The sequence below is a fragment of the Microcaecilia unicolor genome, chromosome 11, assembly GCF_901765095.1.
Source record: "Microcaecilia unicolor chromosome 11, aMicUni1.1, whole genome shotgun sequence".
Classification (NCBI taxonomy): domain Eukaryota; kingdom Metazoa; phylum Chordata; class Amphibia; order Gymnophiona; family Siphonopidae; genus Microcaecilia; species Microcaecilia unicolor.
In genome coordinates this window covers 81,457,471-81,485,276 of record NC_044041.1, presented here as the reverse complement: position 1 = coordinate 81,485,276, position 27,806 = coordinate 81,457,471, and the positions used below count along the sequence as shown (strand labels likewise).

Here is a 27,806-nt window from a genome sequence, read left to right as displayed (position 1 = left end):
GAGGGATGGCTGAAGGAAATGCATTTCCCAGGCAAAAAAATTAAAGAGACGACCTGGTACCCCATCTATTTGGAGGTTACACCCTCCCCATCTTCCTTCAAGACTAATTACCTGTCTATCCTGGCCAGAATTTCCTTGATGCGAACCACTAGCTTCTCATGCTGCTTGGGGTTGCTCTCGATTGCATTGTGCAGTCTGGTCATATAAACATCCAAAGTTGCTAACGTGGGGGTTTCTCCAGTACCTGAGCAGAAGAGAGAAAACTCCATATTATCCCGAGCACTGATGAACACATACATATTTGAAAATACATTTGTATTCCCTTTCGTTGCCCCCCCTCACCCCACCACCTCCACTAACACCCATTTTAATTTTTTTCTTTTCTAGTAATGGACTATTTGCACACCAATGCATCTAACTTGCACTTCACACCCATTTGAAAATTCCCTTTTAAAATACTGTTATGCTAAATATCTGTACCTCACAGGTTTTTGGGGTCTATGATTACTTTTCACTGTGGGCAGCTACGGAATGTTTGTTTCAGTTGCCACAGTAGGATGAGATCCCTTTCCTCCCTCAAGAAAGGAGTTGTGTTTAATCTTCACGTGTTTGCTGCGAGTTATCTCCTAATTTTTGTGAAGTAGATCCGTGTGGGTTTGTAAATATCTGTACCACCATGGGTTCAATTATTAGAATTAGTTTTGTGCTGAAGGAACAAAGTGCATAATTTTGACTTGGTGCCTTATTGGTAGCTTAATGTTTTATGATTGTATAATTTTGTTATTAATCTCAATAAAAACAGTTAAAAATACTGTTCCCCTTATTAGTTTTTCTAACCATCTTAAATAGAGTTGAGAATCAGGTAGGAAAAGCTGGATGCATAGGTGGATTTGTATTTGAGTCCTTTGCTGCTTGGGTAGTGGAGGTTTAGGTATGATCGTGCAGATTTTGTGGGGTTTCTGGTTGACAGGTCGATAAGGTCTGTCATGTATCCCGGTGCCTCGCCATAGATAATTTTATGGACAGTTGTGCAGATTCTGAAAGTTATACGTTCTTTGATTGGTAGCCAATGCAGTTTTTCTCGGAGTGGTTTGGCGCTGTCAAAACGTGTTTTTCCAAATACAAGCCTGGCTGCTGTGTTTTGGGCGGTCTGAAGTTTCTTTATGATTTGATCCTTGCATCCCGCATAGGTTCCATTACATTAATCCAGTCTATATGGGGGTAATTAAATTAAAATCACCCATTATTATTGCGTTGCCTAATTTATTTGCCTCACTAATTTCCTTTAACATGACTGCGTCCGTCTGTTCATCCTGGTTTATAGGTCAAATAATGGTTTAGGTATATATTTATGGATTTATACACAGTTTCTTCTTGTGTTTAGAATAATCCATCACTCCTAAATTAATGTGCACTAAAAAATATCATTGATATTTAATTTGTATATGAATTAAATTTCCTTTTTCTTAATCTGTCATTTATCTGTATTGTTGCATAATCAACAAATATGAAAAAAAAATTTTTTGTGTGTGTGTGGAAAATGATCTCTCTCAGAAAAGGGAATTCAAGGGCACAAAGGTATAAAGAGGGGTGGCAGGTGCCTGGAAAAGCTTTAGTAAGCCATGTTTCAGTCAGACAGTGGGCAGTGCTGGGCACAGTGTTGAGAGGCTGAGTGAAGGCAAGCGAGTAGGAGGGTAATTCATATTTAACATTTTGTTCATTTATCTAACTTTATATACCACTCTCAACCACGAAGTCTTTAACTTGAAAATTTTTTATTGATGACATCACAGTCCGACAATACATTCTTACGCAAGCTCTGGCAAAGAAACACTGATCCAACATGATAACATCAAACTTTTGCCAGAAAGAATCCATTAATACTTCCTTGTCATCAACTTTTCTCCCTATTCCCTCCTACCTACCACCCCACCCCACTCCCAATCCCCCCCCCCCCAAAAAAAAACAAAAACAAAAAGCATGGTGTTGATTTCTGAGGTGTAGGCCTGACCTTTGCCCTACGAGTCCAACCTACCCTTATATAAAATGTGTACCCTATCCCCTGTTCCCTACCACCCTAACCCTTCCCCATGATGCCTGGTCCCCTTTATCTGGCCACCCTCAACGGCCCAGTGAAAATCTATTCAGAATTTGACTTTGAGCTACAGGTAAGATTTTGTTCAAATAGGCCTCCCAAATCGCAAGAAACCTCTGCTGCCTCCTTTGCGACAAGTGATTCCCAGATAAGTACATAAGTACATAAGTAGTGCCATACTGGGAAAGACCAAAGGTCCATCTAGCCCAGCATCCTGTCACCGACAGTGGCCAATCCAGGTCAAGGGCACCTGGCACGCTCCCCAAACGTGTTGGTGCAACTTATTCCTCTAGTATCAGATGGAGGGGGGATGAGCCAGAATCCAATGATTGAGGATACATTTTTCTTTCCCAATATACAGGCATTACCTAGAAACAACTTTTCTCCCAGATTAACCACAAAATCTTTAAATGGTTTACTATCAAAATAAAGCACAAATGCAATACCATCATATATTCACAAACTGACATAACAATATAAACAGTTAATTAAAAGCATGCTCAAAAGGCCGGTCTTTAAAAAGTTCCGTGAATTTTAGATAGGACAATTCTAATTGTAAATGTAATGGTAAAATATTCTATTAGGATTGCACAAAAGAGTCACTTGCTGATCTGTTCGTAATTACTTGCCTTATTTCTGAGTAACCTGTCAGAAAGACCACAAATCTGAGAAATAGTACAATGGTGTAACAAAAATGCTAACTAGTGTGGTTCACCTATATGAAGGTGCTAAACAAATGGTTTTCAACTGAAACGACTGTTAAGCTCTGTGGAGCAGGGACCTTCTCATGCATATGTTACAGTGTTGCCTATATCTAATAAGTAATAATAGTAGAATTTGAAATTCAACAGGAAGACAAAGTAGCTTTCGGAGTAAGGATGAAACATGATCAAAATATTTTTTGGAATGGTATTCTGAGGAAGTTGTAGTCATTTTAAGTTTTATGTTCATTTACCCAAGGCAGTAAAGTGGAGGAGTGGCCTAGTGGTTAGGGTGGTGGACTTTGGTCCTGGGGAACTGAGGAACTGAGTTTGATTCCCGGCACAGGCAGCTCCTTGTGACTCTGGGCAAGTCACTTAACCCTCCATTGCCTGCCGCATTGAGCCTGCCATAAGTGGGAAAGCATGGGGTACAAATGTAACAAAAATAAAAATAAATAAATAAAATAAAGAATAAGAAAGGAAGATAGCAGAGCAGACTGGAAGGGCCAATTCGTATTTATCTGCCACCATGGAGTACAATACATGATCCCTATTATAAGAATATGAAGATAGTCTAGGTTGTGTTTTGCCTAGCATAACACTTACTAGGCACCTCAGATGTGCCAGGAGGGCTGGGCTAAACCCTACAAATTGTGACTTTATCTTAACACTTTACAACACACTATAGATTGCCATTTTTTGAGTATAGCTGTATTTTAGCCATGTCCGTCAGGCTTTTCTATTCACAAGTTTGGTTATTGCCACCATGGTATTATAGGATATATTACATTGTATGGGATGAAGCAGGTGCTCACAGACTAAAGAGACAAACACTTCCTGCCCTACAGTAGACAGCTGCACGGGAATGGGGATAGCAAGATTCCCACAGATAACATAGGAATGTCCTCCAGGACCGCGGGGATCCTGTGGAGATGGACCAAGGTCCATGAGGACCCCGAGGGGATGGACCCAGGTCCTGCGGGGGTACCGAGGCTGCCGCTTGAACTCTTGGCAGCCATTTTAAACAAGCGGCAGCGGGCAGGAAAGCGTGGGGGACCTTTCCTGCCCCGAAGCAAGTCACTAGACCATCAAGATGATGTAAGGTATAAGTGGGGAGGACATCCAGGGCTGAAGGAGAGGTGGATGGATGGCGTATGTGTGCTTGGGTGGGAGGGAGGAAGTTGAAGACAGGGTTTCCCCTTCCTTGCACAGCCGTCATCAACGTACACTCAAAACAAAGCAAACCTATGAACTGCTGCATCCACGTTCTTTGTTGTTAGTAGCATTTTTATTTAAACTCACTTATATTTTCAAACATCCAGACTTGTGTAGCATATGGATGTACACAGAGGAAGTTTTCATAAGTAGAGTAGTAATTTGTTTATAAATTGTAATCAGTGTGTCATTTGGAGGAGCAGTTTAAAGGGACACACTAACACAGTTACATTCGTGCAGAGGTTTTTTTCTCCTGGTAACGGGCCACTATAACAGGTATCCATGTTATGAGAATCAGGTACTCAACATTAAGACTTTCTATCTATTTACTTATTACATTTATATCCCACGTAAGACATGAGTTAGGTTGAAACCTGGGAGCATTTAAAATCTTTTTTTTTTTTTTATTTCCTGTGCCTACATTAAAAGAAAAAGATAACTTGGGAATTTGCTCCATTTGTTTTCTGGATTGCAGTGGTATATTATAAAAATGCACTTGCCTTTTTTATTACTACTATTTCACAGAGAGGTATTGAATAACGAGGGAACGGTTTCTTTCATGCAGAAGTCCTGTCCAGCATCAGTCCAAATGTGCCAACATTGTCCAGGTCAGCACAGTATTAGCCACAAGTTTATACTAAGTTAATTATGTTCAGTGGAAAATAAACCTGTTGCCTCAGGCTGCTTGCTATGTGAATATTCTATCACCGTTTCATCATTGCTACCGAATATTACATATTAAAGGCATTTGATTTAAACTTTGTTTTATTTCGTTTATCCAGTCCTTACATGCACATGGTTTTGCTTTTTAAACCCAAAGGTGAATCCTAAGGGCGGATGAACAATTAAGAATAAACTGTGTTGTTTCTGACTTCACTTGTTTTGGACTGCTTTGGGTCCTGCTAATCTATACATCTGCTGTCTTAGCAGTGTATAGACGAAAATGATTTATGTTACTTTTACTAGAATTTTTACTGCTTGTAGAATCTGGCTTTCTTTGGGGGGCGGGGGGGGGAAGGGGTCAAGGTGACTGTGGCATGGCAAAGGCTGGGCGGGCCAGGATTGGGATGGAAGAGATTACTTGCGGCAGGGACAGGTTAGATTTCTGTCCCTGTGCAACTCTCTACTCTACAAGAAACCTTCCCCTTCATAGAAGGTACAAGGCAAACTCAAGTTTATGCTTGTAAATCTGATGCAAATATTATAAAAAATAAAAAATGGTACAAGTAAACAGCATGTGTTTCACACATTAAGATACAAAGTCAAAGCACTAAAAACAATGGTGATCAGTTTTTCCTATCTCCAGTGAGGAAGGGACAAGACCTTATGGCCTCAAATCACAGTAGAAATGATTTAAGTTAGACAACTGACCAAACATTCTGGTAACAAAGGAAGTCTGATATTAGAAATTATCTGGGGAGGTGGTGGAATATCTGTTACTAAGGGTTTTTAAAAGCAGGTTAGACCAATTTGTCTGGGATAGTTTAGGTAAAGTAGATCGGGGGAAGGAAGGGACAGAGGGAAGCGGGACTTAATGTTTTCCAAAGCTCACTTCCAATCATATCACTGTATAATTCTACAGCATTCTTCCTTTCAATGCACAAGGGTACATCTGGCCCAATGTGACCTCCCAAGTACCTTCTAACCCTCTCATTCTGCATGCCAACTTGCTAAGGATCTCTCTGACCTGCTCTCACCTGGGATGGGAAGGGAGGCAAAGCTGCTGGTGAGCAGTTGGCGGATGCTTTGCAACTGTTGCTGAAGCATTAGGGTCTGCCTCTCTTCCTGCGCTAGCTCCTGCTCCAGCTTCTCTTTGGCGCAGCTCATGTTCTCTGTGTGCCGCTGCAGAATGGCGTTCTGCTCCTCAAACTCTGTGTTAATCCTCCGCAGGCGCCTCAGCTCTGCCTCACGAACTAGCAGAACACACACACACACACAAAAAAAGGACAATCTCAGTTCCTGCATTGGTAAGTCTTGTGGCAAAGTGCACTCAACAGTTTATTTTACAAACCGTTATTAGAGATGTGAAGGGGCATTGTCAAAAAAACATCTAAGTCCAAAAAAAATCCATCTCACAGCCATAATCAAACAGGAAAAATTGTTCAATTATGGCTGTGAGATGGACATTTTGGCACTGAAAACGTCCAAAATAAATATCAATTTTCCAAAGTGAAACATCCAACTCTTGAACAACAAAGAAACCAGGAATATGAATATCCGTTGACACCATTTTTAAAAATATAGCCACACAGATGTATCTGTAGAACAGAAAAGTGGTTAGTGCAGTGGACTGTAAACCAAAGGCTACTGGTTTAAACCCCACTATAACTTTTTGTACACATGATCTCTCCAGGACCTGAAAAATACCTACTGCATCTAAATATACGCAACTTCAATAGCCTCCAGACTTGCAGGTATCTTATATATTTAGGTACAGTAGGTATTTTTCTGTTTCTTGAAGGCTTAGATTAAAAAAAAAAAGTTGAAGTGGGACTTGAACCTGGGTCCCTTGGTGCACAGTCCACTGCACTACCCATTAGGCTACTCCTCTGATCTTGCTGTTTTTTTCAGAATGACCATAATACCTGCAGCTGAAAAACAGCCTGGTTTTCATTTTGAGGGGACAGGGAGGGGGCCAGAAATCATTGGGGGATTATAAAGGAGTCACACCTTAATCTCACTAGTGGTCAGAGCTCAATTAGAGCAAAGTTTTGTAACTTGGAAGTGACAAACATGTTCTAGATTAAAAACATCCTTTTTAGACATGGACACTTCTTCCCATTCAAAAATTCCTGTTGTTCATCTTACTTTTGGGCCCTACCTAGTCCCACCCAAAACACGCCCACAATACACTCCTTTGCTAGGAACTGCAGTGTAAAAATCAGGATTTGGACATTTTTAGCACACAGATGTCTTAAAAACCTCCTCTCCCACTAGGTTATTACAAATGTTCCTTTGTTTTTATTTTTTTCATACTGGGACAGACCAAAGGTCCATCAAGCCCAGTATCCTGTTTTAAAAAAGAGTAAGATTCTATACTTCTTATCCCACGAATAATTCACATTTACCCATTCCAGTCTACTCATTAGTTGATAAATCTCTATCATGTCTCTCCTTAAATGTGCCACAAACAGCCTGCTTATTCTGTCTTTAAACATATTCATTTTAAAATTTAGTTTGTGTGCAGAAAACTGGACATGTACAGTGCTAAGCAGAGTTCGGGCAGTGTGTTTTCCCCCATCCACCATCACACCTTTTTCAAAATACAGAATCTGCACTACACATCCATACTAAAGGCCCCTTTTACTAAAGCACGTTAAGCAGTTAATGAGGGAATTAACACACACTAACAGTTAACACAGAGGCTCGACACTTGGCGCACACTAATTCCTACATTCACAGAGGAGTGTGGTAGCCGTGTTAGTCCACTCTTAAGGTTATCAATAGAAATCAAACAAAATAAAACATGGAAAAGAAAATAAGATACCTTTTTTATTGGACATAACTTAATACATTTCTTGATTAGCTTTCGAAGGTTGCCCTTCTTCCTCAGATCGGAAATAAGCAAATGTGCTAGCTGACAGTGTATATAAGTGAAAACATTCAAGCATTACTATGACAGTCTGACAGGGTGGGAGGAGGGGGGTGGGTAGGAAGTATGCATGGGGACATCAAAGCATATCATTGATATTCTAACAGGATGGGTGTGGATAGGTGAGGGGAGGGTGATCAACAGAGACATACAGCTTTATGGTTTATAATGGGCTAGGAACCCCAGATCCTTGTTAAGTCCTTTCTGTTGGGTGTTAAAATATTCAATCATTCTGACTTCAAAGGTCTTACGTTCTTGTATGGTTTTAAAGTTACCTTTCAGGATTCTCACTGAATTACTGAAAGAGATATTCCCATCCCCACCAGTACTGGCCTTCCGACAGCCACCCAATTTAAAACACAAGCTAATCAGAAGTAAACTTCCATCACAGACTGAAAAGGAACAGAAGGGCACACTTCCCTGTAATTTATCCAGTTGCAAACTATGCCAAAATATTTCACAGGACCCCAAAGTCATCCACAAAGAAAAGATATTCAACATAAAGGGATCTTTCACTTGCTCATCTTCCAATGTGGTATATATCATTCAGTGTAAAAAATATAACGAAGGATGCTATATTGGAGAAACAGGCCAGATGCTTAAGACAAGATTCAATTTACATAGACATCATATGAACAATACTGGTGCCAGCAGGGTTCCCACGCCTATTGGTCAACATTTTACAGGACCAGGACACTGTACCAGTGACTTCACAGTGAGAATCCTGAAAGGTAACTTTAAAACCATACAAGAACGTAAGACCTTTGAAGTCAGAATGATTGAATATTTTAACACCCAACAGAAAGGACTTAACAAGGATCTGGGGTTCCTAGCCCATTATAAACCATAAAGCTGTATGTCTCTGTTGATCACCCTCCCCTCACCTATCCACACCCATCCTGTTAGAATATCAATGATATGCTTTGATGTCCCCATGCATACTTCCTACCCACCCCCCTCCTCCCACCCTGTCAGACTGTCATAGTAATGCTTGAATGTTTTCACTTATATACACTGTCAGCTAGCACATTTGCTTATTTCCGATCTGAGGAAGAAGGGCAACCTTCGAAAGCTAATCAAGAAATGTATTAAGTTACGTCCAATAAAAAGGTATCATCTTATTTTCTTTTCCATGTTTTATTTTGTTTGATTTCTATTGAATACATTCACAGACAAATAGGGAATGTGTAGGGGCTGCGCCTTATTTTTAATGTGTAGTGGATGTCAAATATTAATGCAGCAGAGGCGGCACATTAAGTCCATCTGTATTATCTGCATTGTAATTAATGTGCAGGAAGTATATGGTCTCTGTGTTAACTATATGTGAGGATTCTGGGCATACCGCAACAGTTAAGATATGTTAAATTTGGTCATTAACACACAGTACCTCACAATTTCAATGCAGCTTAAAGGGGGCCTTAGAACGAGACTATCACAAGGGGATGGATGGGATTTGATACACGGCCTTTCTGTGGTTACAATCAAAGCAGTTTACATATTATATACAGGTACTTATTTTGTACCTGGGGCAAAGGAGGGTTAAGTGACTTGCCTAGAGTCACAAGGAGCTGCAGTGGGAACCAAACCCAGGTCCCCTGGTTCTCAGTCCACTACTCCAAAATTCACTCCTCAGTTTTGACACCAACACAATTTTAAACTCATGACATCTTTAAATCCCCTCTCTCCTCCCCACTCCCACCAAGTGGTTCACAGGGTCCAGCCCAAGCAGCACCTTTGTTCTGGTCCAGGAATTCCTCTGTGAAGATTGGAACATCAAAAGTGGAGAACCCATCGGTACCACTCTGAAAAAAAGGCAAAAAGACATGAAATGGTTATTTCCAGGAAAAAAGGCAAACAGGTTCCACTGGTGTGCTCCAGGGAGGTGGTGGTTTCAGAACAAGGATAATTCACTCCTGATGTCACTCCCACTGCAAACATAGATTTCTGCTTTTCTTTAGGCAAAATCAGATCTACAGTAACAGCAGGATTAGATCAGTCTGTCCTGTTAAAATGGAGCTGGCTGCTGACCTTAAATTGAAATGAAGGGACAAACAATGGTTTTTAGTGCACTGTGTTTCTGACTCTTCCGATCCATCTGGGAAATATTCTGTCTATGCACCCTAATGGCCAGGCTGAGGCTTTCCTGGTTTTACTCCATTACATATATTGGCTTCTAGTCCCACATTTCTTACATAAAGTGGAATTACAAGTCCATAAATACAATAGGATAAAACCACAATTGACACAGCCCGTCTGCTAACACATGGAGCCAGTGGGCAAACAACTACTTCCACACATTTTCCACTCCGTTAGTGGAAAATGCTAGATATGATAGATTTCAGCGAAATCATAGGCAAGGTAAAAGCAAATTCCCTCAGTTTAAGTCCTAACATGACTGACTGGGTTAGAAACTGGTTGAATAGGAGATGTCCTAGGGAAGTGGTAAATGGTGTTCATTCTGAGAATAAGTGTGTTACCAGAGGTGTGCTACAGGGATTGGTCCTTGGTCCCGTTCTTCTTAACAATACTTAAAAAAGGCTGTAAGGTAAGATTTGCTTCTTTGATGATGCTAAAAACTGCAATAGGGTAGACACTCTGGAAGGTGGGATAACACGAGGAGAAATCTAGTGAAGCTTGAAGACTGGACTAGAATTTGACTAAGAATTAATGATGAAAAATGCAAAGTCATGCATTTGGGCTGCAGAAACCCAAGGAAGTGATACAGTATAGGGGTTGAAGTATTTATGAACAAGACAGAAGAGCAGAAACTGAAGTAGTCATACTTGATAATCTTAAGGTGAACAAACAGGTAGAAAAGAAGGTAGCAAAGACCAGAAGGATGCACAGGGAGAGGAATTTACCAGAAGATAAAATGTGATAGTGTCTCTGTATAAGACTTTGGTCAGGCTTCATTTGGAGTACTATGTACAATTTTAGAGACTCCACTTTCAAAAAGACAAACAGAATGGAGGGTGGCTACTAAAATGGTCAGTGGCAGACTGACCATTTGGGCAACTGGGCAGTGCCCAGAGGCTCCTGCCGCCACCACCGTACACTACAGCCCCCTCCCCTCCCGGTCCCACCTTGGAGGGCCCTGGTGGTCTAGTGGCCTCTATGGGGGCAGGAAAAACCATGTTTTAAAAATGGCTGCTGAGACTCCCTGCAGCAGTCTCGCGAGACTGTCGAGACCCGCAAAACTACCACTTGAAATCTCAGCACCCATTTTGAAAACATGGTGGCACTGGGCAGAATAGCAATACTGGGCAGGAAAGAGTGGGGTTCTTTCCTGCCCTCAAAGAAGCCACTAGACCACCAGGGCCCTTCAAGGTAGAACCGGGGGGGGGGGGGGGGGGGGGGGGGGGGGGGGGGGGGCAGCGGCAGGCAGTGGCCAGGGGAGCCCCAAAGACCTTTACTGCTCAGGGGGCCCAGATTCCCGTCAGTCTGCCCCTGGTCAGTGGTCTCTTAAAGATCTGAATACATATACTTTGGGAGAAAGGTGGAGAGGGGAAATATGGTAACAGACATTTCAATACCTCTCAGTCATAAATGCACAGGAGGCGGGCCTTTTTAAACTGAGAGGAAGCCCAGGATCGAGGGACACAGAATGAAGATGAAAGCAGACAGGAGTATTCTAAGGAAATATTTCTTCACAAAAATGATGGTGGATATGTAGGACAGCTTTCTAGTGGTTGTGGTGGAGACAAGGACTGAATGAATTGAAGAAATCATAGGATAAGCTCAGAGGATTTCTGAGAGGAAAGGATTGTAGAGCTTAGTAGTTGGTATAGATGGGCAGAACTGACAGGCTATATGGTCCTTATTTGCCATCATTTTCTATGTATGTTTCTATCCTCATTGTATCTTACTGGCCCCACTACTTCACAATCAGGTTGCGATCCAGGGAACAGCCTTACCTTGTGCTGGTGTCCATTCAGCAAGGTGCTCACAGCTGCCAGGCTGGTCTCTTCTATACAACAGAAACCAGACCACAGTGTTATCAGTATGTTCATGCATTTAAGGGCTTTTGTTTATCTTAGATACTTTCTGTCAAAAGCTCTGCCTTACAAACTACATATTCACTTTCTATGCATAGTTTTATAAAAAGCCAAGAGCTTATTCTTTTTACACTCAGTGTTATGTGATGTAGGCATTAGTGTTAACTTTTAAGGACTGGTAAATGTACTTTTATAGGCTGTTGTAAATGGAGTGAGTAGTTAAGGCTGCTGATTTAGGTTAAAGAGGGTCTGTGTTAAACATTATTTGAAATATTTTATTAGAAGCCATTACAGATGAATTTTCATGTTTATATAATTCTGTTCTCTGTAATGTAAACCACCTTATGCAAATGGCAAGTAGGGATAATTCACACTGTGCCAAAATGCCTAGCCACCCGCCTGGGGCTAACCCTGCAGCCACTTAAGAGTAGGGTTACCATAGTTGTGGAGACAAAAAAAAAAAAAAAAAAAAAAAAGGAGGACAGAAAACATAAAAACAGTTGCTACCTTTGCTAAAGAAATATTTAATTGTAGTTAATGAACACACATCAATGTGACTTTAACTTACAGTACAGCAGTAGACATTCTACATTTCAAGAACTTCTAGATTTGAGTTCAACTGAAAGCATTCCACATGTGGTAAAGGAACTAAGACACGTCCAAACCTAATAAAAGAATCTAAACAGTTGAGAGAACATGGGAGGGGCCTGGTCCGGTCCGGAGGGACTAAAGGAAAGCAAATTAGCAGGTAAGATCTAATTTCTCCTTCCTTAGCGTCCCTCCGGACCGGACCAGGATTGGACTGATGGGAAGTACCAAAGCAGTAATCTGAAGGGAGGGACCCTATGAAAACTACATAGAAATATCCATGCTGTATAGGCCGCCTCCTGTCGAGAACTAACATGCGGCGTGTCTCAATTAGCGAAAGAATGAAGGTAAGACCAGGCTGCCACCTTACCAATTAGCATCGAGAGCATCAAAAAACGCTGTAGTAAGAATACAGCCCGCTTCTGAAGTTGTGGAATATGTTGTTATACTCTGTGAAACTGCCTTCTCAGTGAGATTTCTCAGTGAGAAGAGAAATAGAAGTTCTCATTTCCTTAATCCGTCGAGATAGAGCGGGTAGAAACAACCAAACCCTTACGCCTACTGTCTAGAAAGACAAACCCAAGAACAAAAGACCGATCAGAAAAGGTGAAACCATGAAACTAGAGTAGGCCGAAAAGGAGTAACCAACTGTAGAAGTACTCCACCCATAGCCCTACTTGCTGCAATAGCTACTAGGAACCCTGCTTGAATAGGAAAACTTTATAGAAAAGCTATGGGTACTATAAAACAGTGGTTTAAGAGGAAAACTTAAAGGACACAAGAAGAAAACAGCCCAAAAAGAGGACCTACGAGAGCTGCAAGATTAACATTGTGATTTGAAGAGGATTTCGGCTGGTCGGGCGAAGGAGACTAAGATCCTTAAAGTAAACGAGAACTTCCAAAAGGACGAGGCCGTAACAAGTGCAATCTGCAGGAGAAAAGAAAAAAAGAGTAATCGTTTATGAAAACCAACAACAAATGAACCAAGAACAAATAAAAGAGACGGGGCTCAACAACGCAACCGCCACATAGAAAGAACTACTGAAGCGTAAAATGCGCTCTTAATTAATGAAAAAACCACCAAAGAGCCAAACCATATGACCAAATAAAGCGTGGTATGGATGAAAGATGGAAATTTTTTTTTTTTTTTTTTTTAATAAATGAAAAGACAACGCCTAGTAAGTTGACAGAAGAAACGCCTATAGAAGGTTGAAAGACCCCTGCTAAATGATGGCGTCTATCCCTGTCTCCGTCAAGACTGTTGCTGGACGGAAGAAGAAATGTTTGAGAGCCTGAGGTCAAAAAGAGATATCCCTGAATTGCCGCAGCGAGGCAGTAACGCTGAAAAGATGAGAGTCCATTCACTTGAATGCAGGGTGAGACAACTAAGAAAAAATGACTTGCAATGTTTCGACTGCCGCCACATGGACTGCTGAAAAAAGCAGTTAAGCAAATGTCCACCCCTGACAAGAGCCTCACTGACTACAAACTCAAGAGTATACTCTTAGTTCCTCCTTGGCGGATGACAGAACCCATTGCCATGGCAAAAACCAACATAGCACTCCCCGCCTTGCTGAGCAGTAGGGGAACAAAATATACCCGAAGGTAAACAAATTGTTGTGGTCCCCCAGAAACAAAACATATACAAACAAGCTTCTGCTAAAACGTGTAGTGCCCGAAGCATCCCTATGACGGAACTAAGGTTCTTGTGATAACTAGATGATACTTAAAGAGCGCAATTGATGACCCTGAGATTCCAAAAAGGATGAAGGAAAATTCCTTCTGGGAAAGTAGAAAGTAAAATAGTACTCTGCAGAATAGAGCGAGGAAATGGCCGAAGGCCCAAGGTCACCAAGAAAAAAGAAAAAATATATTTATAAACTGGGATGCTTGCAGAGGAGATGAAAGACTCTGCGCCAACCTGACTAAACAAAGAGAAAATTTGAGATATCTGATGAGAGATCAGAGAGGCCTGGCTACATTCACCACCCCACCTAGACTGTAAAAGATGCACCACCCGGTGCGTGACCTGAGAACTCTGCCGATAAGACTTTCCCCAATTAGTGAGTCGTCTAGGTAAGGCTGAAACAAGGATCCCTAGTTGTCAACCTAGAATCGTAAAGCGCCAGAATCTGCGATGAACCTGCCAAATAGCAATATGTAAATAAGCCTCTGACATATCCAAGGCCGTTAAATACTCTCCTTGCCGAACTGTCACTATGATCGACCGAGGAGTCTCCATACAAAAAGTTGTGATCCTGAGAGCGCAATGAATAACCTTTTAGAGCTAAAATAGAACGGAAGGAAGAGTACTGCTGAAAATGACCTGCTAATGCTTAAGCAAAAACTAGCCCTTTTCTGGGTTCTGAGGAGGAGAGAAAAGGTGACCAAGGACACTACTTAAATAGGGCTCCATACCCCAGCCCTATCCCTGTGGCGTGTCACAGCTGGGGAAACTTTAAATATAGGTGTCCAACAACCATGGAAGCACGCTTTTTTTTTTTTTTTTCCAGCAAGTTCAACCATTTGCTCGGAATGGACACCTGATTCACCGGCCCGTAATTTCATGGATCTCCCCAATCCTCGTACCATGGTCATGCCTCCTCCCTCACTGAGATGTACCAAACCCACACCCATTAGATACGAATGCTGGGTTTGATGGACTTTTGGTCCTTCCCAAGACGACAATACCTATGTACCTATGCCCATTAGACATGAATGCTGGGCTTGATGGCCTTTTGGTCTTTCACAGCAGAACAATACTTATTTACCTAAGACATAGTGGCACAGGAAGTGAGATCCCTTCCAAGTGAAAGGAGGCTATGGAGAGAGGGCGCATAGAATAAAAATGAAAAAGGACAGACTTGTAAAATACTTTTACCAGAGAAGAAGAATTTGTGCCGCCGCTACTTAGAAAAGGCGGAGGAGACAAGACTATATGAATTCAAGAAAGCTTGAAACAAGAACATAAGATCTCGGGATAGTAGATGGTATGTATAGGCATACTGGACCAAACCAGAAAGTTTACCATCTGCCAATGCTGAACTGATAGCATAGATTAAAAAAACAAAATGGTTTCAGGACCTTCCACTATCTTTAAGGGGGAAATATGCAAAATGAAAAGGTGACCTCATTCTCTAAGTGGTCATCTGTCCTGTAACTACCAGAAAAAAGCCAAAATGAAGTATGAGAGGCTTCAAGACAGTTGGAAAAGAAGAGAAGACATGAACCAAGCCTGCCTGCAGTTGAGTGATTGGGAGCTTGATAGACAGGGCTGTCCCTCAGAGAATATGAGAGAGCATATATATTCTTATGGCATCTAAAAACAATCTACTTTATGCCTATAGAGAAAATTTCTTAAATTCTTAAAAAAACACTGTAGAATACCACAGCCATTGAGAGAAATTCTTAAAAGGAACAAACTCTGTGTATCCACAAATTAAAATCATAATTTGTGATTTTAAACTGAAATTACAACCTTGCAGAATTTACATAGTCTCAAGGCAGAAAAAGAATAAGAAATATGGTAGAACCGCAACACTGGGAAACCACAGAGAAAAATAATCCTGGATTATAGAGCAAACAGCCTCAAACCATTTGTGCAAATGGTGTGCATAAATGTGCTAGATTGCATAGTATAGTGGGTTTTTTTTTTTTGTTTTTTTTTTTTTACTTCTCTCTTCTGGATAACCGATGTGATTGGAAAATCATGCTTTCAACCCCCTAGTTCCCCTGAAAGATGAAAGAATGATATTCGTCTGTTCTCATTTCTATAATTCGTTGTAGATTCAAATTATGGAGCGCCACACATACCACAGAGCGCTGCGTTCTGAAGGAGCAGGCTGCAATATAGAAAAACTTGGAGCCGAAAACGAATGGACTCCGTCGCTGACAAAAACATGCTGCAGTTTCTCCTGCATAATGGAGCTCTCTCCGCCCCCCAAAACAAAATGAGCGCCGCACGCACCAAATTCGCGGGAGAGGCATCCGGAGGCGCACCCGACCCGTCCACAACTGCTAAAGCAGACCGCGACGGCGAGGGACCCTGGGCTGACGACTGAAGCCCCGAAGACAGCGAAAGAGAAGGTCCCGAAGCACCCCCCAGTGGCGCACAGTATTTACAGGAGCCGGAAGAGGAGATCCCCCGACGCTGGCATACAGCGCAGCGTCTCAGACATGACGGTAATGTGCGTGCACGCGCGTACCCGATTCGCGCCAAAATCTCCTTTTTTTTTTTTTTTTTTCTTTTTGAAGCCCTGCTCTGCCGAACAAACCGCTAAAAATAAAACAACTGACAAAAACGGAGGGAAGAGCAAAAAAGACAGTCAAGAAACCTCCTCCAAATTATTGCTGCTTTTTTTTTTTTTTTTTGAACAGCTAGATAACATAGACACCCAACACAGCAACCAGAGCTGCCTGCTCGCTAAAGTAATGGGGAAAAACTCTGCTGAAGAGTAATAGAATAACACAGAGCTGCCTGCTCGTTAGAAGCCTGGGGATTTTTTTTTTTTTTTTTTTTAATAGCTGAGCGCTGCCTGCTAGTTTGCTCTTTAAAATGCTGGGAAAGGAAAAAATACATATACGTTTTAACTTTCTATAGTGGCTGCCTCTCCCAAAGACATACACCTTTCTAAACAAAGGGTAGCCCTTCCCAGCTACATATGGGAGATGGGGAGGAAGGGGGGAGGGACCCGGGGGCACCCCAAGTTTAACACCCCCAGAGGCTGTAAAGAAAGCAAGGAAAAGAAATCTCTATCTGACCAGCGTCTAACCGAGAATTCCTAGGCACTGAAGAGGTAGCATTGTAGTTCTTATTATTAACCTCTAAAAGAGAAAGATAAAAAGAGAGACTAATGGGCTCGCTTCCTACCTGCTGGGAGACTGAGAAAATACTGAGGCTAAGGTCACATGGCCAGGGCTCCTATTGGCTCTCTAGAGTCAGAGTTTTTTTCTCAGTCTCCACCTGCTGGTAGGCGAGCACAACCCATCAGTCCAATCCTGGTCCGGTCCGGAGGGACGCTAAGGAATGTGACTTTAACTTACAGTACAGCAGTAGACATTCTACATTTCAAGAACTTCTAGATTTGAGTTCAACTGAGTCTGAGCCTAAGCATACTTATCATAAGAGAACATATCCCTTTGTCTGGCTTCTGTGATATGTGTGAAATTCTTTGCATGACATAGTTTAAAATCGTGCTGCACGAACAAAATTCCATTAACAGATTCAACCAGCAGGGGAACAGAGAGGGGATCAGCAATGCCTTTTTCTCTCTTTAGCATCCCCTTGTGTCCAGATTGAGATGATTTCTCTCATTATGTGGGTAGGTGTGTTGGTCATAGGCACATAAAAGAAAAAGAGGACATTTCCCTAAAAATTAAAAATCCTGTAGGACATATTTGAAGATGTCCAAAAAGAGGACATATGGTAACCCTACTTAAGAGGGTCTATCCCCAGCACAGCCCTACTTAAGAGGGTCTATCCCCAGATAGCGCAGCCAGTCTTTTGAAGAATCTCATTGAGGTGGCAAATTTTTTCAAAGGCAGTTAGATATCCATCAATGTCACCTCAGGTATCAAACTGCGCAAACAAGTTAGGCCCAATCTGGGCTGGGGATCCTACCTCTGGCCTTGGCACAGAGGATGGGCTGGAGCTTTGGATACGAACCATTTCCACCTCCAACTTCTTTCTCCACAGCTAAAATTCCTGCTGCTCACACCACAGCTGGAATTCCTGCTCTTCATGCCATTGTTGTTCTAACCACCATCGCTCTTCCCTTTAGATCTCCTGGATTTCAGCTGGTGTGGCATACGGCTGTGCCAACTCACGGGCCTCTCCCCACAAGGAGTCTGGTCTCCCCTCAGGAGAACTCTGCACAGGCAGGTCCTGCATCTCCTCCTCGCTGAGGTCATCCGGTCGCTCTGGTGTTAGGACAGGCATATCGGGTGTCTGATGGCCACTGTGAATTGCCACCAGAACGCTGCTAATCTTCTAACCCTACCAAAAAAAAGCTGAATGGGGAAGGGACCCTGTTATTGCTGCACTATGCCTGGAGGTTACAGCTTAAAAAAAAACAAAACAACAACTCTGAACTACTCAGTGGATGGTGACCCTCACTCCACACACTGAGCCCGACAATCCCAACATGCTGCCACCAAAAAAAAGGACAGGGGTCTGTGATGAAAATGCCCAGCAACCCACCTGTGGCTAACCCTGCGGTCACTTAGCGGGTCTATCCCCAGCACAGCTCAGGTTCGCCTGCACCTGGGCATATGCTCTACACTAGCACCCTCTTCCCACCGATTGGGTCCCAACCGCCTCTAGGCAAGTCTCCCACTCTCACGTTATTCCCGGTGATTTCTAGGTTACTGGGGCCACACTCTCAGGGGTCCCACTGTTCCTAGAAAGCACTCACAGACCAAAACACAAACCACCAGGATTTTCAGTCAGTCCAGACAAGCAGAGTCAATAAACTAATCAGGTTTGTCGTCAGAGTAGAACAGTGAACCATATAAAACAGATGGAAAAGAACAGGCAATAACAAATAGTTTTTAACTAAATATAAATCAAATATAAAACTATCTAAACATTTATCTACTACCTAAATAGTACGGGAGATTTCAGGAACAAGATATAGCTGCTCACAGGTTATGAAGTCTAACTGTTCACAGGGTCTCCCTTATCTGAAACTAAAAAAAAAATTACTTCACAGCTTAAGCTAACAGCTTTTGACGGGAAGAAGAAACTGACAGTTCTGCAACAACTTTACAAATGACAGTCACATCATAAACAATAGCTATATAATTTATATGCAGGAAAATTCCGTTTCGCCACAACAACATTCCAATTTTGCTTGCTATAAGTGCCCTCCTCTTCTGGCCATACTGACAACTCAAGAGTTAAAGGAAAGACAGAATAACCAAGATCATTTAGTTTCCTGAGCAGAGAACAGAATAGGGTATTCTATTGCCTATTACTACACTTTTCCATTTGTTTTGGGCACAATCCTTACAGTTAGTCACACAAACAGCAAGGGGAGATTCTGGACAAACCAACACACAAACCCAGCTAACTTCAGTAGAAACTTATCACACAATCTAGAATTTAATGATCCATTAAGGTGCCAAAACTGTCCTGAATTCTGTGTAGTGGTTTTGAGATGCGAGATGAACTGGGCTCAGCCTGATCTCTCCAAGCCCTTGGATCCTAGCACCAGCACTGAGAAGAGAGTGAGTTGTCTGAGCCATACAACTCCCTCAGACCCAAACCTGCTGACCTTTTTTTATCTTCTTCTCTTGAATTTTCTCTGCACTCATCTTGTAAGCCTCAGACTGCTGGTACTCCCGTAGTTCTTTCATGTATTGCTGTTTCTCTTTCTCTGCTGCATCCAAGTACCTCTGGGACAAGAGAGGGAACAAAGGTTTAATAAACTACAGATCAGACACAATGAGAGCTATGTAATACCCATTGGCACATTTACTTGGGATTCCTGGGGAAAGTTCCCAGACCCTATAATTAAAACCCAGAGGAAAATTAAACATTAGGGGCCAAATATTCAGAATGCGAGAGGTGGCCAGGCTGCCTCCCGTGGTTGGTGCTGAGCCCAGATATTCAATGTTGGGTCGTTTCCAGTGACCGGCATCGAATATTTGGTTTATCTTTGGCTGGTTTGAACTTTAACCAGCCAAGCTGATATTCAGCGCTGGCTAGGATGGAATCAGCCAAAGATATTCCACCTATTAACGTGGCCATATTTGCCCAACAAATAAAGACAGGCTGACTCTGAATAATCGGCGCTGACCGGCTATATCATCCAGCTAGCTGCTAAGTGCTAATATTCAGCTGAGATAGCCAGCTATCTGCTTAGCCAGCTAAGTATCATTTAACCAGCCAGTCGATCCTGGCCGATTAAAAAGTTTTGAATATTGGGAGGTAGATGTGCATATTCCAGTAGACCAGGACAAGTACCTCAGAATAATTCCTGCAAATACCACATGAGCCCCATCCCATAAATGAAGATGTTGCAAATGGCTATGATGACTATTGTATTTATTCCTCTGTTAGTGGACAATTTCTCCATTCCAACCATCCTCTCTTCCCCTGTTCCTTCTCTGTTCTTTCCTCCCGCAGCACCTGTTTGTCCGCAGGCTGGAGTTTGCTCCACTCAGCCCCCAGCATCTTGGTGATCTCTGGAAAGGGCAGGTTTGGGTGTTTCACACGGATCTGCTCCCTGCGCTCATTCAGAAACCGGACATAACCCGTCACTGGTGCCTTGGGACCGTTGGGCAGGACCTTCTTTCTCTTCTTCCCCTTCGGCCAGCCCCTCTTCTTCACCGGCTTCCAGCGCAGGAAAAAAAAGACAAACAACTTTAACGGTTAAACTCCACCACTGGCATTGCTTTCAGCACACAAGTGAGAAGACAGAAGATTCTACTGACCCCACTTGGTTCTTCCTCTCCAGTGGTGCTCTTCCCATTGCTGGGTCTGGGCATCTCGTTCTTCTCCTGCTTAACGACCATCAAGAGACTCCCAGAGTCTGCATGCGCCTTGCCTATGGGATGTCTACAATCCAGGGATGACAAACAGCAAAGTCAGCAGGGTCACTTAATCAATTCTACCCAGTTCTTGTGCAACAGATAACGTCAACTGGATTAAATTAATAGCTGTACTGTATTTTGGCCCAACAGAATAAGCTCAGAGAGGGGTGAAAAAACATTTCCAGTGTCAGCGGCTCCCATGGCTTTTTCTGAAAATGAGCAACAGGTTGTCAAAAAATTGTTCTCTGCTTTTAGATCTTATCTCCCAGATTTTATATATGGCAACAAGAGTTCCACATACAAATCAGCAAGCATAGCCAATTTGTACATGGAACTTAACTGCATAACAAGTCAATCAATGCTGATAATTGGATGCTAAGCAATTATCAGTACTAATTGGAACTAATTAGGATTTACATCCATAGCTCGCCTAGCCTATTCTATAAAGCAATGCAAGTAAACTGGACCATGCGTACCTCAAAAGGGGGTGTGGCCATGGGAGGGGTATGGGCAGGTCACAGGTGTTCTTAAAAAGCACAGTGTTATAGAATATGCCCGCTCCACAGAACAGATGCTACGCGTATTCTATGAACTACATCTAACTTTATAAAATAGTGCTAAGCGTGGTTTTGTTTTTCAGTTGCCATATATACAGAATCTAGTCCTATATGTATACCTTTAAAGCAGGTCTTGAGCTGCATCTAACAATACACCAAAGAGGCAAGAGAAGGAAAAACCTGTTCAAAACAAAGTACAAATGTGGAAGTCAATTTTCAAAGGGAAAAAATCTGGTGCTGGCTAGTGTCATCAGATACTTTTACCACTCAAACTTCACAAGGGCAAAATGAAATCTTCATGCATATTTCATGTGGGGCATCCTTACTCTGCCTCCTCCAGCAGCATACTTTTAGCTTCACTGAGGGAGGTCAATTTTCAGCCAGCCAATTTAAGCATGTACATTGCTATTTAACCACATCAATAGCTTTGAAAATTCCTTTCCCCACAAGTACATTAATATCTGACTAGTTACATTGTTTTAAATGTTTAGAATTAAAATAAAGAAGGGTTGGGGAGGGAAGACAGTTGATAAGAAATCTTTCAAAAATAAACTAGGACTTGGTCCTATGGGCTTGATTCTTGTCTTTATCCTAGGTACAGAATGGAATGAATCCATTAATATGGGACGAGCCAGTTGTTTGTTTTATCTATTGTATGCTGTTTTTTTGTTTTGTTTTTTTCTTTTGGAGGGGGGGGGGGGTTAATTTTGATATAAATGGTATACTGTATTACTTTGCTCTGTACTCCTATTATATCTGCGCAGGCTATAAGCAATGAGACTCAGACCTTGCCCTGGGAAGGCATGGTGGGGACTTAAGGTGACCGCTAGGCCCCGTGTCTATTTACAAGAGAGAAAAAGGGTGTTCCTGGGGTGGAAGAAAGTTGGGAATACACACATACATGCCATTTTCCCCCACATTATTTACTGTATTGTAAAATTGGATTCTTACAACAAATTACTTTCTTATGCATTATTCTTTGTTATGTATCCTATACTGTTTATTGTACGTCACACTGAACTCAAACTTGTTTGGGATAATATGGGATATAAATGTCACAAATAAATAAAAATATACTTATGCCATTCCTATAATATCTATGCTCCAGTCTGTCTGCAGAACTCTGGGCTCTCAACAGGCCATGAAACATAGAAAATCATGGCAGAAGAGGTGAAATTTGTTCTTCCCTGCTAGTTTTCCTTCCTTGAATCCTTCTGGATTGGTATGGAGAAATTAGGTCTTGCCTGATAATTTTCTTTCCTTAGTCCTTCCCACTATTCCAGACCCTGTGGGGCAGATGTGTCCATCAACCAGCACATTGCATGGTGCTTCCTGCATATCTCTTGTTCTCTACAAATTTTCCAGAGATGAAAGAGGTCCACATGTTTGCTGGCCCAGCTCAGTTTTCAGCTCTCTAGCTCCACCTGCTGGTTGATGGACACAACTATCCCACACGTTCTGGAATAGTGGGCAAGCAACAAAATGGAAGGTAAAATTATGTATAATCATACCTGATAATTTTCTTTCCATTAATCATAGCTGATCAATCCATAGACTGGTGGGTTGTGTCCATCTACCAGCAGGTGGAGATAGAGAGCAAACTTTTGCCTCCCTATATGTGGTCATGTGCTGCCGGAAACTCCTCAGTATGTCGATATCAAAGCTCCATCCGCAGGACTCAGCACTTAGAGAATTACACCCACGAAGGGACACTCTGCCCAGCTCACCACCGCCGAAACGGGGGAGGGGAATTAACCCAGCTCATCCCCACACAAGTGGGGGAGGGGAATCCGTCCAGCTCATCCCCGCGGAGCGGGGGAGGGACACCACACCCGCCGATGCGGGGGGATCTGGCTTATCCTGCAACCGCAACCGCGGGAGGAGCTGACTGACCCTAACACCGCCGAAGCGGGAAGGGTACAAAGCTGCCCTACAGCCGCACGAAGCGGGAGGGAGTGCCGGCAGAATTTATGTCTCAATCCAGCCCCGTAAAACGGAGGGGAGAGGAATGCAGCAGCTCACTGTAACACAAACTCGTCTCAACTCTTGAAGAATCCAAGTGAAAAAACTTGAACACGAAGTCTTTCTGAAGAAACTGAAGACTAAACTTGAACCTGAAATGCAACCAGAATAAAAACAGTACAGATATCTGGGAGGGGCTATGGATTGATCAGCTATGATTAATGGAAAGAAAATTATCAGGTATGATTATACATAATTTTACCTTCCATATCATCAAGCTGATCAATCCATAGACTGGTGGGATGTACCGAAGCAGTACTCACCCAGGGCGGGACATTGAAATCCCTGACCTCAACACTGAAGCTCCAAACCGGGCCTCCGCCCGTGCAGCCACAGTCAAACGGTAATGCTTGGAGAATGTATGAGCCGAAGCCCAAGTTGCCGCCTTGCATATCTCTTCCAAGGAGACGGACCCGGCCTCTGCCATCGAGGTCGCCTGAGCTCTCGTGGAGTGAGCCTTCAGCTGGATAGGCGGCACCTTCCCTGCGGCCACATAAGCCGCTGCAATGGCTTCCTTGACCCATCTTGCCACTGTAGGCTTAGCAGCCTGCAGACCCTTACGAGGACCTGTAAACAGGACAAACAGATGATCCGATTTCCGGAAATCATTGGTCACTTCCAAGTATCTGATGATGACTCGTCTCACATCCAGATATTTAAGAGCAGAGTACTCCTCTGGGTAGTCCTCCCTCCGAAAGGAAGGGAGACAGAGCTGCTGATTCACATGGAAGCGAGAAACAATCTTGGGCAGGAAGGAAGGCACTGTGCGAATAGTCACTCCTGCTCAGTGAACTGCAGAAAAGGCTCTCGACATGAGAGCGCCTGGAGCTCGGAAACTCTTCTGGCTGAAGTGATAGCCACCAAAAAGACTGCTTTCAACGTCAGGTCTTTCAGAGATGCCCTCGACAAGGGTTCAAAAGGCGGCTTCTGCAAGGCTCTTAACACCAGGTTGAGATTCCACGCAGGCACCACTGAGTGCAGAGGAGGGCGCAGGTGATTAACTCCCTTGAGAAAGCGCACCACATCTGGCTGCGAAGCCAGGGAAGCACCCTTCAGGCGGCCCCTGAAGCAAGCCAGAGCCGCTACCTGGACTTTAAGGGAACTGAGCGACAGGCCTTTCTCCAGACCTTCTTGCAGGAACGCCAACACTGAAGAAATTGGAGCAGTGAAGGGAGAAAGTGAGCCTGCTTCACACCACGCTGCAAAGATACGCCAAACCCTGGCGTAAGCAGTAGAAGTAGAGCGCTTCCTCGCTCTTAGCATAGTGGCAATGACCTTGTCTGAGAAGCCCTTCTTCCTCAGACGCTGCCGCTCAATAGCCAGGCCGTAAGACCAAAGGGGGAGGGATCCTCCATCACCACGGGACCCTGATGTAACAGGCCCTGCTCCACTGAGAGCCGCAGAGGATCGTCGACTGAGAGCCTGATCAAGTCCGCATACCAGGGACTTCTGGGCCAATCCGGACCCACCAGGATTACCCTGCCGGGATGCTTTGCCACCCGGTCTAGCACCCTGCCCAACATGGGCCAGGGCGGGAACACATAGAGAAGCTCTTGTGTCGGCCACTGTTGGAGAAGAGCATCTACTCCCAGGGATCGAGGGTCCCGTCCTCTGCTGAAAAAGCGCGGCACTTGGCAATTGGCCGATGACGCCAACAGATCTAGGCTCGGCTGGCCCCAGCGCTTCGTGATGTCCAAGAACGCCTGAGCAGATAGTTGCCACTCTCCGGGCTCCAAGGTATGGCGACTGAGAAAGTCCGCCTTGACATTCATGACTCCGGCAATGTGGGCCGCTGAAAGCTGCTCCAGGTTCGCTTCCGCCCACTGGCATAGACTCATAGCCTCCTTGGCTAGAGGGGCGCTCTTGGTACCTCCCTGGCGGTTGATATAAGCCACAGCCGTGGCATTGTCCGACAGGACCCGTACAGGCTTCAACACCAGTACCGGGATGAACTCCAAAAACACCAACCGAATGGCTCTGAGTTCCAGGAGGTTGATAGACCACTTGCCTCTGCAGGAGACCAGAGCCCCTGCGCTGTCCTTCCCAAGCATTGGGCTCCCCAGCCCATCAAAGAGGCGTCTGTCGTGACGACAATCCACTCCGGGGTCACCAGAGGCATTCCTGCAGACAACTTGACTGTCTGCGTCCACCAGCTCAGCGCCTTGCGCACTGCTGGGTCCAAGGGAAGGCGCACAGCATAATCCTCCGACATCGGAGTCCAGCGCAACAGCAGAGATAGCTGTAGTGGTCTCATATGAGCCCTGGCTCAGGGCACTACTTCCATCGTGGCCGTCATAGAGCCCAACAGCTGCACGTAGTCCGAAGCCCGAATAGGAGAGGCTACTAGGAACTAGTCCACCTGAGCCTGAAGCTTGACAATCCGATTGTCTGGCAGGAACACTCTGCCCACTTGGGTGTCGAATCGAACTCCCAGATACTCCAGGGACTGAGTCGGGCGCAGCTGGCTCTTCTTCCAGTTGATGATCCATCCTAGGGAGCTCAAAAGAGCAACTACCCGGTCCATAGCTTGCCGCACTCTGCATAAGAGGGGGCTCGGATCAACCAGTCGTCCAGATAAGGATGGACTTGTACTTCTTCCTTTAGCAGGAAGGCCGCTATGACCCCCATTACTTTGGAAAAGGTCCGCGGAGCAGTAGCCAACCCGAAAGGGAGGGCTCTGAACTGGAAGTGTCGTCTCAGGACTGTAAAACGCAGAAAGCGTTGGAGAGGAGGCCAGATGGGAATATGCAGGTACGCTTCCTAGATGCCCAAGGAAGCCAAGAACTCTCCTGCCTTCACTGCCGCTATAACAGAGCGGAGAGTCTCCACTTTCAAGGCCCGATTGACCCCTTTGAGGTCGAGGATAGGCCGGACAGAATCTCCTTTCTTTGGTACCACAAAGTAAATGGAGTAACGTCCCTTGCCAATCTGATTTTTTGGCACCGGAACGACCGCACCCAGGCGGATCAGGTTGTCCAAGGTCTGCTGCACTGCCACAGCTTTGACCGGAGACTTGCAGGGAGAGAGTACAAACCCGTCTCTTAAGGGTCGGCAGAACTCTAGCTTGTAGCCGTCTCTGATGACTTCCAGCACCCAAGCTTGTGAAGTTACTGTGGTCCGCTCACCCAGAAACGAGGACAGCCGTCCTCCAATCTGCACTGGGGCGTGGACCAAGGCCCCGTCACTGGGTACGAGACCCTGGGGGAGGACCGGAGGGAGCACCTCCGGGACGGCGGTCTCTGCGAAATGAATGCTGCTTGGGGGAGAAAATCCTCTTGAAGGAAGAGGGGGCAGAGGAGCCCGACCTGCCCGGGCGGTACCGACGGGCTTCCTGAAACCGTCCTCTGGAGGTACCGGGACGAGTACTAGCCCGAGCCCTGACCTCTGGTAACTTCTGCCCTTAGACGTGCCGAGATCGGTCACGATTTTGTCCAGCTCGACCCCAAAGAGCAGCTTGCCTTTAAAAGGCAATCTAGCCAGGCGGGATTTAGAGGCGTGGTCAGCAGACCAATGTTTCAGCCAAAGCCACCGCCGCGCAGAGACTGTCTGAGCCATGCCTTTAGCTGAGGCTCTCAAGACATCATACAGCAAGTCTGCCAAATAGGCTAGGCCCGATTCCAGGGCCGGCCAATCAACCCTCAAGGAATGATCCGAGGGGGAAGCCCGCTGCACCATAGTCAGGCACGCCCTGGCCACATAGGAACCGCAAACCGAGGCCTGCAAACTTAAAGCAGTTGCCTCAAAGGACGACCTTAAGGCCGCCTCCAATCTTCTGTCTTGGGCGTCCTTTAGGGCCGTGCCACCTTCCACCGGCAAAGCCGTTTTCTTAGTCACCGCAGTGATTAAAGAATCCACAGTAGGCCACAGATAGGCCTCACGTTCACTTTCAGGTAAAGGATAGAGGCGGGACATAGCCCTAGCCACCTTGAGGCTCGCTTTCGGGACATCCCATTGAGCCGAAATTAAGGTGTGCATGGCATCATGCACGTGGAAGGTTCTAGGCGGGCGCTTCGTCCCCAGCATAATGGCAGAGCCAACAGGGGCTGAGGGAGAGACGTCCTCCGGAGAGGAAATCTTCAAAATGCCCATGGCCTGCACTAACAGGTTGGGCAAATCCTCTGGGCTAAACGCGCTGCAGAGGGGTCATCCGCTCCATCCGAGCGGGGATCCGTCTCCTCCAAGGAATCCGCAAAGGACCGTTGGGAGACCTCAGACACGCTGCCCTCATCTACATCGGAGGAGACACAGTCCTCCAAGGCCTGGAAATCAACCCGAGGGCGTTTACCTCTGGGAACCTCAACCTCTTTATCAGAAGAGGGAGCAGGGGCAGCGTTGTGCATGAGGAAAGCCTGATGCAGCAGCAAAACAAACTCGGGGGAGAAACCCCCCAGACTGTGCACTTCCGCAGCCTGGGCAACAGCCCTAGACGCACCCTCAACCGGCGCTCGCAAGAGCGGGGGAGAAACATGCTGCGCATCCAAAATGGCGTCCGGCGCGACACTCCGC

General features: G+C 44.5%; 1 protein-coding gene across 5 annotated transcripts in view; it reads right to left on the bottom strand.

The window, feature by feature from the left end:
* HMG20B (high mobility group 20B) overlaps positions 1-27,806 on the bottom strand; it is a 45,513-nt gene that overhangs the window by 4,584 nt on the left and 13,123 nt on the right. For 4 of the 5 annotated variants that reach the window (XM_030220084.1, XM_030220083.1, XM_030220085.1 and 1 more), the window contains exons 3-9: positions 20,623-20,746; positions 20,318-20,521; positions 19,461-19,581; positions 11,518-11,570; positions 9,336-9,405; positions 5,709-5,924; positions 112-244 (exon numbers count right to left, since the gene is read on the bottom strand). In XM_030220084.1, coding sequence (XP_030075944.1) covers positions 112-244; positions 5,709-5,924; positions 9,336-9,405; positions 11,518-11,570; positions 19,461-19,581; positions 20,318-20,521; positions 20,623-20,746 — 921 coding nt within the window. Of the gene's footprint in view, positions 1-107; positions 245-5,708; positions 5,925-9,335; positions 9,406-11,517; positions 11,571-19,460; positions 19,582-20,317; positions 20,522-20,622; positions 20,747-27,806 lie in introns of those variants that run through there. The other variant, XM_030220088.1, reaches the window with a different exon arrangement.